The sequence below is a fragment of the Malania oleifera genome, chromosome 6, assembly GCF_029873635.1.
Source record: "Malania oleifera isolate guangnan ecotype guangnan chromosome 6, ASM2987363v1, whole genome shotgun sequence".
Classification (NCBI taxonomy): Eukaryota; Viridiplantae; Streptophyta; class Magnoliopsida; order Santalales; family Ximeniaceae; genus Malania; species Malania oleifera.
Genome location: NC_080422.1, coordinates 93,804,437 through 93,815,956, shown reverse-complemented (window position 1 = coordinate 93,815,956; position 11,520 = coordinate 93,804,437). Strand labels below are relative to the sequence as shown.

The 11,520-nt window shown below is 34.8% G+C and overlaps 1 protein-coding gene across 6 annotated transcripts; it reads left to right on the top strand.

Moving 5' to 3' along the window:
* The first annotated feature begins 539 nt into the window (after window positions 1-539).
* LOC131157083 (casein kinase 1-like protein 4) lies at window positions 540-10,380 on the top strand. 6 transcript variants are annotated; one of them, XR_009137214.1, is made up of 19 exons: window positions 540-901; window positions 999-1,039; window positions 1,799-1,868; window positions 1,997-2,145; window positions 2,559-2,654; window positions 2,754-2,824; window positions 3,169-3,230; window positions 3,314-3,377; window positions 3,543-3,627; window positions 3,727-3,853; window positions 5,039-5,127; window positions 6,314-6,396; window positions 6,638-6,695; window positions 7,311-7,444; window positions 7,640-7,830; window positions 7,962-8,081; window positions 8,465-9,438; window positions 9,519-9,858; window positions 9,966-10,380. XR_009137214.1 is itself a non-coding variant. In XM_058110962.1 (16 exons), exons 1-16 carry the CDS (start codon window positions 826-828, stop codon window positions 7,976-7,978), a joined length of 1,413 nt encoding a protein of 470 aa, XP_057966945.1. In that variant the 5' UTR covers window positions 540-825; the 3' UTR covers window positions 7,979-10,380. The 6 variants fall into 6 exon arrangements, 1 of the variants encoding a protein (XP_057966945.1); XR_009137215.1 differs by lacking the exon at window positions 9,519-9,858 and having other exon boundaries at window positions 9,214-9,438; XR_009137213.1 differs by having other exon boundaries at window positions 9,214-9,438; window positions 9,519-10,380.
* Window positions 10,381-11,520: the final 1,140 nt, after the last annotated feature.

Genomic DNA, 11,520 nt, shown 5'->3' with positions numbered 1-11,520 from the left:
ATTAATTACTATCCTTCTCCTGTTTGCAAAATATAAACTTGAAATATCCTAATTTTCATGAGTTCTTATTAACAAACAATAAGAAGAAAAATTAAAATTAATTAATGAATAAAAAATTTAATATTACCTATTATTTTTCTTATAAAAAAAAATAAAAGGTATAGCAATCCAATATTTTTATGTCATTAAATTTTGGTTTTTGTTAATTTTCACTCAAAATAAATTTAATTTCTTATTAGTATTTGACATAAAAATAAAACATAACGAATATTATTTTTTTCTTAATTTCTAACAAATAAAACATAACGAATATTATCTTTTTCTTAATTTCTAACTATCTCTTTTTTCTTTCTAATATTTTAAAAATCCTATAATTTAATTATATAAAAAAATTATGAATTTTAAATTTTATAAAAAAAAAAAATCCAAAATCTTGATAGAATATTAGAGTAGTCTCCTGTGTTTGCCTCGTCGGGAAAAAAGAAAAGAAAGAAAAGAAAATCAGCCTCCAAAGCATTAGTCAACAAGTCAACGCGCTCATCCCAACTCAATTTCCCAAAGTAACCTTCTCTGGTTTTCCTCCTTTATCCACTTTTCCTCGTCGCTCCAAACGTCATAGCTCGAATCCGCCCAAAGTCATCTCTCTCTCTACGTTTGTTACCGAGTCGGCGAGTCATCCCTTGTGTGGTTTCAGTTTCTCGGGAAAACAAGTTGCTTTTCCTTTCTCGCCCGCGGCTGTTTCTTCCTAAGGGAAAGTTTGAAAACCCTAGCCTCTCTCTTTCATGTTTTGAGTCTGCGATCCTTCGATCTCTTCAGATCTCCAGTATGGAACGGATCGTCGGCGGCAAGTACAAGCTCGGCCGTAAGATCGGCAGTGGATCGTTCGGGGAAATTTATCTCGGTCTGCTTACAACTCTCCCTCAATCCTATTTTGTTTGTGTTTTGATTTGAGCTGTTCTGGACTGCTGATTGATTTGTTGGATTCTGATGTTTTACAGCTATGAACGTTGAAACGTATGAGAAGGTTGCTGTGAAGATTGTAAGTTTCAAAATTTTCTTTTTCAATTTTTTTCTTTTTTGGTTTAGTAGTAATAGAAGTTAATTTTTTTTTGTGTTAATTAAGAAATATTGATGATTGAATTGGTGTTTTGTGCTGCTTTGATTTCGTAAAACAATGAAAATAATAATCTCTATTATGCTAATATGGCTGCACTTGGTTGGATTACCTTTCTTCCCCCCTTGGTATATGGCTAAAAACCTAACGGTTTTAAAACCGTAAACTTCGTTTTTCCTGCATTTTTATCAGATTCAAAATGGGACGTTTGTGTGTATAGTTGGGTTTGTAAAATCTCTTAAATCTTTTTTTTTAGATAATAATTATAGTTTTGGAACAACTAGTGCATGTTGCATGTACTGATGCACTTTAGTTGCACTAATCAACTCTTTTGATTCTTTTTTAAATGTCCATTGACTGCCTTGGTCTATAAAGTTTTGGGTGCTGCATAGTAAGAGGACTCCTCTCCTTAAGCAAAAGCTTTCTTCTCTTTTTGCGGCTTGTTCACGTCAAGTTTCTGCTGAATAGATTCAGCGGACTAGACACATTCCTTTCTTTGATTTATGATATTTTTGTGGGAAATGTGCATGTTTAGGCTTAGATGATTGCGGTAGTTTTGAATTTCATTAGATACTATTGAAGAAAAAGATCTAAACATTATGCTTTGCATGGGACTTCTGTAGTTTGCTGGTTGGTGTACCAAGAATCTATTAATCAGTTGCCTTCCTATCTATTGGTTTGCAGGAAAACAGTAAGACAAAACATCCACAACTGGTTTATGAGGCCAAGCTTTATAATATTCTTCAGGGAGGAAGTATGTATTATTTGAAAGCAAAATTTAATTACATATATGTGAGATAATATGATTAGATGACATTGATCCTTATCTTATACCTGGGTTAATGAATTTATTTATCATATGAATTTTGGTATACTTTTTAGGTGGTGTTCCTGGCATAAAGTGGTCTGGCACAGATGGAGATGACAATGTCCTTGTTCTTGATTATCTGGGACCAAGTCTTGAAGATCTGTTTGTCTTTTGCGGGAGAAAGTTTTCATTGAAGACTGTATTAATGTTGGCTGATCAAATGGTAAGCATTATTTGCCATCATGAGTAGGTCTCATTGTTATTTATATAGAAATTGTTTCTGTCAATTTTTGTGTGGATACATACATAGACACTGAAGATATAAAGGTGATTTTTACCGTCACTGGTTTTCATGTTAATGTTTTTTCCCTATCTATGCTCCTCATTTTGTTCCAAATCAGATTTTTTGTTTTTTATGTGCTCGTCTTCTCTCAGCACACACACACACATATATATATATATGTGTGTGTGTGTGTGTGTGTGTGTGTGTGTGTGTGTATAATATTGTCCTCATCACTACAAATTTGCATTTTGGATGTGTATTTGATAGAATTCTGGCTTCATCCATAACAGTATTCTATGAGGAATTACTTAGTTAATTTATGCCCTTATTTTCTTTTCCTCTTTTAATTACAGATTACAAGAATAGAATATGTGCACTCTAAAGGATTTTTGCATAGGGACATTAAGCCTGATAATTTTCTCATGGGTCTGGATCGAAAAGCTAATCAGGTGAAAATATTTCGAACCCTCTCTTGTTATTGTTTGACGTGATGGATGATTTCTTTTCAGTCCTTATTATTGTTATCCTTGTGATATTGTGCTCATCAGGTTTACATTATTGATTTTGGGCTTGCCAAAAGATATCGGGATTCTACGACCAATCGACACATTCCTTACAGGCATTATTCTTTTCTATTCTTGTTATTTTTCTTGGAAATGAGTTTTCTTCCTATTTATTTTTTGGGTGTCTTTATGGTGTATAAATTGTGATCGGCTTAATTTTCGATTAGAACATTTCATCAATTTCTTTCCTGACATTGCCTTTGTGGGAATTTGTGATGAAAAAGGACATACATGCAAAGCCATTGAATTCCATCCACAGTTTCAATGCAAATGATACATCCTTACTGATGAAATATAATTCTATTATACTCTGCTCAAGTTTTTCTTAAAAGTAGGATAGCAGAATTATTCAAACTAACATGCATTAATATTCTTTAATTTTCCACTTACTTTTGGGCAGAGAGAACAAAAATTTAACAGGAACTGCACGATATGCAAGTTGCAATACTCACCTTGGAATTGGTAAGCAATGAAAGTTCAGTTTATATCTTGTTTTATTTTTTAAGTGAGCGATCAACTGGTCTCAAATGTTGTCCTTTTCTTAGAGCAAAGTCGGCGGGATGATCTGGAGTCACTTGGATATGTACTTTTATATTTTTTGAGGGGAAGGTATGCTGGGTCTTTTTTCACTTCTTCCCTAGTCTTCTTTTCTTGACTTGCTCCTGTTGCACCTGGCTTCTTTTTAACTCTTTATTAGAGCCTGGATCATGGATGGCAGGACTTTGCCATCTTATTTTATTTCTTTAAAAGTAATTTTTTTTTTCTTGTGTATAGCCTTCCGTGGCAGGGCTTAAAAGCTGAAACAAAGAAGCAAAAGTATGACAAAATATGCGACAAGAAGTTAAAAACTCCTATTGAGGTTTGCGTCTACCACCAACATATTTGGTGAAATTTTTTCTTGTATTGAAAATATGTGGGTTTAATTTGGTTGAACTGATATGACATTTGATTGCCAAAGGTTTTATGCAAATCTCATCCCGTGGAGTTTGCATCATACTTCCATTACTGCCACTCATTGACATTTGATCAGCGACCTGATTATGGATTCTTGAAGCGTCTCTTCCGTGACTTATTTAGTCGTGAAGGTATCTGTGGTCAATTTCTAGTTATCTATGTTCTTAAGTTTCTGCATGCTGGAAAGATCATACAATCACAATTCTTGTCACATTTGGAAAAAATAACATGCACGTGGTTTGGTGGACAATTTTATTGCCAGCCTGAAAAAGCACATGCCTTAGTCGTGATTTGCTTTATTGGACTGCAAAAGGATGTTTGCAATCCCATCCCTCTCTCTCTCTTTTAACATTCAAAGCTATTTGAAAACTGTGGGGTGCTTCTGGTGTTGACCTTAGTTGACATCACATGGCCTGCAGGGTAAACGTGAATTCTTAGGAGAAATAAGGGTAAATTTTTCTTTGGGCTCTGTACTTTGGCCAAATATTTTTAATTTTCTATTATTTGGTTTCAGGCATTGCCTTGTAGCATAAGTTTTTGATGATGTTAACTGATTAAAGAATAGAAATTAGCAGCCTTCTGCTAATTAGGTGTGTAACGGTTTGGGTTGGTTTGTTTTGCCCAAAACTGATAACCGAGCCGAATTAAGCGGTTTTAAAATTTTCAAACCGAAACTGAACCGCACACCGATGGTTCAGTAAAACTACTGACCAAACTTTTACAGTTTGGTTTTCTTTTTCCCGTGGTTTTTACTATTCAATTAGATTTAAGAAAAATTCCAGGCCCAAGTTAAACAAGGCCTACTAAGTTGAAGAAATTATGACAAAAAGAAAAATGCTTTAAGGCCCTCTCATGGCCCATCTGAATCTTAGATGAGCCTGGCCTGCTAACTAATATTGCAAGCCTGCTGTGAATATTGGTTGATGTGCTGTGTGGGATGAATAAAAGGCAATCCAAGAGAATATATATGTACTACTAAAAACAAATATTTTCTTGTTAATCATTTTTTTGGTTCTTTTGGGTTGGTTTTCCTCTGAAATCAAAACCAGAACTGAAAATTGGGTTTTATGAAAATTGAAACCGAATCGAAACTGAAACACCGAACTGAAACATTAAATGGTTTAGTTTTGGTGCAGTTTTTTGTTTTTCAGTAAATTTGTACACCCCTATTGTTGATTGCTGGTAGTATCCTTGGTTGGAGTTGAGTTGTTTTTGTTACCAGTCTATATGGAAATATATTATTTGATGATTCATACAGATATCTGAACTATATGATTTAATCAATCAACTTTTACAAGAAAGATTTCTTTTTTTAGGCCAAGAAGGTGATAGAGAAATCTCAAACCAACTAAGTTTAACCAGGTTTGGAGGATTGGAGGAAGGATTTACTTGGTCAAGGCCTCAAGTACCACTTTCAGTTGTTCTATTGCTCATTATATGCTTAATGTATTTCAAATACTATTTTTATGATGCATTTTCTTTTTTACTCTGTTTTAGATTGACTTATCAGGTGCATTTGTCTATTAGTTTTATGAATTCTTTATCTTCTTAACTTAATTTTGAGATCTTTTTTGTTTCTTCTATTTTAATCTGTTTTCTTCATGTAACTGTTTGTAGGGTGTACAAAATTTACCAAAAAACTAAAAACTGGCCTGAAACCGGACCAAAATAAGCTTTGGTTTGGTCTTTCAGTTTTTGGTCTCGGTTTCATTTCTTGAAAATAGAAAATATGGTTTTTGGTTCAGTTTCGGTTTCCAACCCAGAACCAAACCGAGCCGAACCAAAAAGCCAAAATATTCTGTATAAATTAATATATATTAGTTCTGTCATGTTATATAACGTCAAAAGTTTAACTGATACTAATATATTTATTAGTAAGTTCCTTTACTGATAATTCCCTACTTTACAAAATAATTACATTGTTATTCTCTCAGCTTTTCTTTAAGTTTTAATCTAAGCAGATGAACAAATGAAGAGGGAAATGGTGAGGTTTTATAAAGCTGGAGAGGCTCTCCTCCATCACAAATTTTCAATGTGGGACAAAAGAGTAGGAGATCACTCAACACTCAAGCCATTGCTCCCCATCCATTCCTGTCCCACATCGGATATGATACAGATGTTCAGCCTCTCCCTCCTTTATAAATATAGGTTGCCCCCTCAACTTTTGTTCACCAGCCTTGCTGGGTCTGCAGCTAGTGCCCCTGGTCCTCATTAATGACCCATAATTGTGGAGTTATTAAGAGTTAAACTTTTTAACTTTGGAGGCCAGAAATTTGAAAAGCTTCCATACTTAAAATGGTTTATTATCTGAACCGAATTGTAGAACCGCTAAATTGAGAAGTGAGAAAACCGTCGGATTTGGTTCACTTTTAGGAAACCAAGTTCTGCAGTTTTATGTTCGGTATTGATCAAAATCGAACTGCACCGAACCAAATTCACCCCTAAACTGATTGTTTGCATGTGCTTTTATTCTCTGAACATTCATATTTTGTTGTTAATGATTGATAAGTGATGCCAATTGTAATATAATTGTGTTATGCTATGCCTATGTCAGTTGATTATTAATTTATTTATTTTTGGGTATTTGGCAGGATGTGCATTTGATTACGTATTTGATTGGACGATCCGAAAATATGAGCAATCACAACGCAGCAGAACTCAGCTTCGACTATCTGTTAGTAGTACTTTTATTTGGTGTAAATCTGTACTGTCTTAAATAGAACTACTAAGATTGCATGAATTTGGTATAGGTTGCTCGTCAAAGATTTTTTTGTTGAAATATTATTTTAATACTTCATTCCCATCTTTTGCTTGAGCTTTCTTAAAAAATTATTTTAAAAGAGTGTTGTGTACAACTGGGCATGAGAATAGCAAAATTCACGCTTCTGACATGATTTAATGCTTAAATTTTACAGCCAATTCTGGGAGGGAGTAGCAATAGAGCAATGCCAATGGATGTGGAAAAGCATCAAGGTAAAAATATACTGATGCTCCTTGGATATTTGGAATGAAGGTTGTATTTGTTGTCATTTCCTATTGAAAGGTGTAAGTCTAGTAATGTAATTAATGGACAATGGAAATGTGTGGGTCTGTGCTTGCTGACTGTGAACTTGCACCATATCCAGAGCTATTTGGGTAAAGGATCATTCATGGGTGGGTTTTGTTTGATATTTCTGCTGACTATTTTCTTTGCTTTCAGTCTGTAGTTGCATCTCTTTCCCTTAGGAATGATAAATTCCAAACTTGTTTGAAAAAGACTCAACATGAGGTTATGATAATCTTTTTCTGTGTTAGGGACTGGTATACAAAGGGATATGCACCATTTGGTACCAAATTGCCCTCTTGGAATCAAGTTATGCTGACTAATGAAATCTATGATGACAAATACACGTAATATGGCATTTTACTCAAAATTATTTCTATGGATGTTCCTATCACTGTAAGATATTTTTAGTTTGATGAATCTAAGGCTAGGCTAAATCAGATAGACGTGGATACTTTATAACATAATAAATCTTGAATCTTGGTTGTCTTTGAAGTTTGAACTACTATTTATGCTAATTTAATGGTTCATCATCAAAATTGCAGGCGGCAATGATGCTTCTTATTCAGCTGAGGTTACAGAGCACATTAGATCAAGTAATGCTGCTGCTCCTGGCGTCCGCATGCAATTTAAATCAGCAGGCAGAAAGTTGGGCCTTGACAAACTTGTTGATAAGAATGTAAGTCATCTTATCCTGTTTTGCTAAAAAAGAAATAATATTGAGTCTGTAACACGTGCATGTTACTCATGGTTCTTTTGCTGCTTTTAAACCCAGTAAGTTCTGCTTAATGTATTTCTAGAGAAACTCTTACATTGTAATTTTGCTTGTATGTTATTCAATAGAGTAATGCTGAATCATTGGTGGATTTTGCAGGTTTTTAGTGATGCTCACATGCCATCTACTTCATTTTCTCCTGCTGGCGTCTCGAAAAGAAATGCTTCAAAGCCTGTGTTGCCCACTGAGAATACAGACTCTGGGCATGCACATGGTAGCAAAATTGGTCCTTCAAGCAGCTGGATTTCATCACTGCATCGCATTTCTTCTGCCAAGTGAATATAATATTGGTAATTTTATTGATTCACCCATTCCTCATTACCTTGGTTGGATGTTACTATGTTTGCACTAAATTTTTGTTGTAATGGTACATTTTGACAAATTTTGGTTGACAATCAATTCCTCATTGTTATGTCTCCAGCTATTAGATCTGGTTGAGAAGATTCCAGCAGTTCATCTATGGATGATGCAATTGTGCAATGAACTTGAATTTCATCATCTCTTCCATGGGCACTGGATTGCAGGAAACATTTCTCGCAAGGTGACTACAAACACATTGGTTGATCCTAAAACAGACTACTCAAAGCCTGGTTCCTGTGCCGTACATAGATGTCATAAATCATGTACTTATGATTTTATGTAACATGAGCAATATGTAAAGTGTTTTCCCCATTCTTTTTTTAGTAGATTATATAGCTTTCTTTGTGCCATATGGTTCTTAGAAAGAGTGTTTATTTCAATTAATTCATGGTTTCGTCTTGCTTGTGTAATCAAATATCTTTTTGGATAAGAGCCTTGGATCGGTATAATATCCAAACGCATGTCATGCTATTCACAATATTGCTAATACAGCAGTTTAACCTAAGAGCTTTTTCCCCTTTTAATCCTTTTTGTGTATTCATAGACTGGTTTGTGACTGTTCAGATGCAGAAACACAATTTGGCATGAAGTGATCGGGTCAAATGGACACAAGCTTTTCAGAAATTCAATTATGCATCTAGCTGCTGTTGATTCTGAAAGTTATTACTTGTCAAAAAAGCTGTCTGGATTTGGCCTGGTTTTCTTGGTGCATCATTGAGGGCTGTACAAATTGAAATTGTATACCCTAGCTGTTTTTTTTATCCGCATTATTAAGGACATTGCATTCCTAATGAAAATGTATAATGGAGATCATTGATAAGTTGAGCATTTTCTTTTCCTGGTTTTTCTTCATTGCCAAAGTTGTCTTTCCTATTTTTTTGAGGGCTCCCTCTTCTGGGCCCATTCTTTTGCCCATATCATCTGTTTGCTTGAAAATCCCTGATTTGGAGTCCCAAGAATTTCCAGAATCTTCTGCTTTTTAATGCTTCATACGGTTCCTCTTTTTCTAACGAGGATTCCAAAGTTTCTTCTACCCAAATGATTTTATGGTGTCTTTTTAAATCCTCTAATTTGCATGGGTACCACAAGGATTTAGATAGTTTGCTTCATGACAAGTCATGTTGAATGGCTCTGTTCTTGAAGGATGATTAGACCTGCGCATTGTTACATTATTCCATTTGAAGAATGTGCATGATTTACTATGCATGTTAGGATTAATTATGAACTGGCTGCTCAGTTATGGGTTCATACTTTGTTGGTTTTCTTTTTCCCCCTCTACTACACAGTATGAGTTCACACTTTGTAATTTGCAGGTTTTCTTTTTGTCCCTACGACACTGTCAGAATTGTGGAATAAGGCAGGGGAATACTGTGTAAAGATGGTATTTAAAGACACCATTAAACATATGCCTCTGCCAGCTGCTACTACTACTGGTCATTGGAGAGGCTACCTTACTACTGACTCTGGATTAAGGTCAATTTTATGGCATTAACACTGTTGGGAGTTTCCGCAGGTGGCTGACAGCGTGCGACATAACAGTTAAGTTTAACCTTCGATTCTGCCCGAAATTATAAAATTTTATGCTGACCAGGAAGACGGGGCCTGTTCTATTATGCAGGCATGCTTGTAATACATGAAAAAATAAACTGGTGGTTGTGAATGCTGGAAGAACCAGGACTGATTGTTGCTTCATCAGCTTAATTGGGTTTTTATTTGACTTGGGTTGCAACAAAGTTGCAACAGGAGAGGGGATGCCGGCCGTTTGGGCAAATTATCCCTGTTAAGGCTGGATTTGGAGTATAAAAGAGTGATTGCTTGGGGTGTCATAATTTTGGCAAGGTGTTATACAGTGGAAGATGGGGAGGAAGTTAATAGCCTATCCTCCTGTTATTTCATTGCAATGCTATTGCTGTTAGGAGAGGCATCTGAACTGGGATTTGGTTGCTGGGTATATTGAGGTGTTGGCACTTGAGAGAGTTCTACATGTTTGTTTGTGTTTTTTTCTCTTTTTTGCTTTGACAGTAATAAAACTGGAGTTAAGTCGGCCCCTTTTAATTGTTGTCAGGACTGGAATTTTCCGTTGTGCTGGTTTTCTCATGACTAGAAACTGCAGCAGGGATGCAAGTAAATGGTTTTACAGGGTTTTTTGGTGAGCGGGGTTCTCTGGGTACACATCTTGCCGGAACTAATATGATCCATCTGAAAGAGTAGACAGGATTGAAAAATGCGGTAATTCTGGTGGGGTTGGGAAATCAAATTTAGGACGAGGATGTATAGCAGCTACAGGGGGAAGTGTGGCTTTCGTAGAAAGGTGCGTGGGTCATTTCAGTGTTATGGTAATAGAATGTCTCTACTGCTCACTCCAACCTTTCATGTCTACGGTGGCCTCTCACGAGGCTTGGTAAAAATACGTGTTAAAGATTTTATAAACCTCCCTTGAGGTTTTTGTCAATAAGAAATGGATCTCATGGTTTTGACAATCTCATGGGCCTACCTTATACTTTTTGGAGCTCTTGATATTTAGCAAAAAATCAAATATTAAAGCAATTTTGAGGTTTTTGAAACCCCAGGGCAGGTTCACACTTTTTTGTCAAATTTGCTGATCATGGAATTTTTGAGAATTTGGGAGATCATTCTCTTTTTATTGAACTAAAAAAGGATAAATGTTTTGCCTTTGGTCATGTTTTATTGTGGCTCTGCGGTCTTTGGATTTCCTTTTGGGATGGGGTGGTGATGGAGCTTGTGCTCTTAAGATTGTAATATATATTCTTGAGATTTCTTTCTTTGATTTGGTACGAAGTAAATCAGGACGCATGGAATGAATTGCATTTAAAGTTTGCTTTCAGATTCCCATGGTTGTATGTAAAAATATCCTCAAAAGAGCACAGATATGCCATATCGTTCTTGTTTGCAAGTAATTTGTTGGGCAAAAAAACACTTCCCTTGAGAAAAAAGATTATCTCATTTTCAGATTTAAAAAATTTGCAAATTTCCGACTTTTAGTTTGAAAATTTTCATTGATATACGTAGAGATATGTGGATTTTCCTTGATGCGTGGCAATGAGACAAGAAATATTACCCTGGTGTTGAATTTGGCTTTGTGGATTTGAAAAAATATAATATAAAATTTATTAAATTTTCTTTAATTTAACTCATCTAAATTCCATATTTGAAATTTACTCTCTTAAATGTAGCGCATGTTCATTTAGGGAAATTTAAATTTTTATTTTTGTCAAGAAGAGGCTATGAATTTTACTTTATGTGGATTTGATAAAATGTAACATAAAATTTTATTGAATTTTGTTTAAACTCACTCATTCAAATTTAATATTTGAAATTTACTCTCTCAAATGTAGCATATATGTTTCAATAATTAAATATTAAGTGGAATATTTTGATATCTGAATGCTTCATGACTTGTGTAATTTTTGAAATTTCAAGAGAGCAACGAGGCATTCAAGTTTTAAAATGTGCATTTTACTCTACTTTGGGCATTTTGTTGATTGATTAGGGTAAGTAGAAAATGAATTTAAAAAATCCACGAGGCATTTATGTTATTTAATCTAACTTGAATGAAAAATATTTGACTTTTGAGAGCATGAATTTAATGTTATGGATTG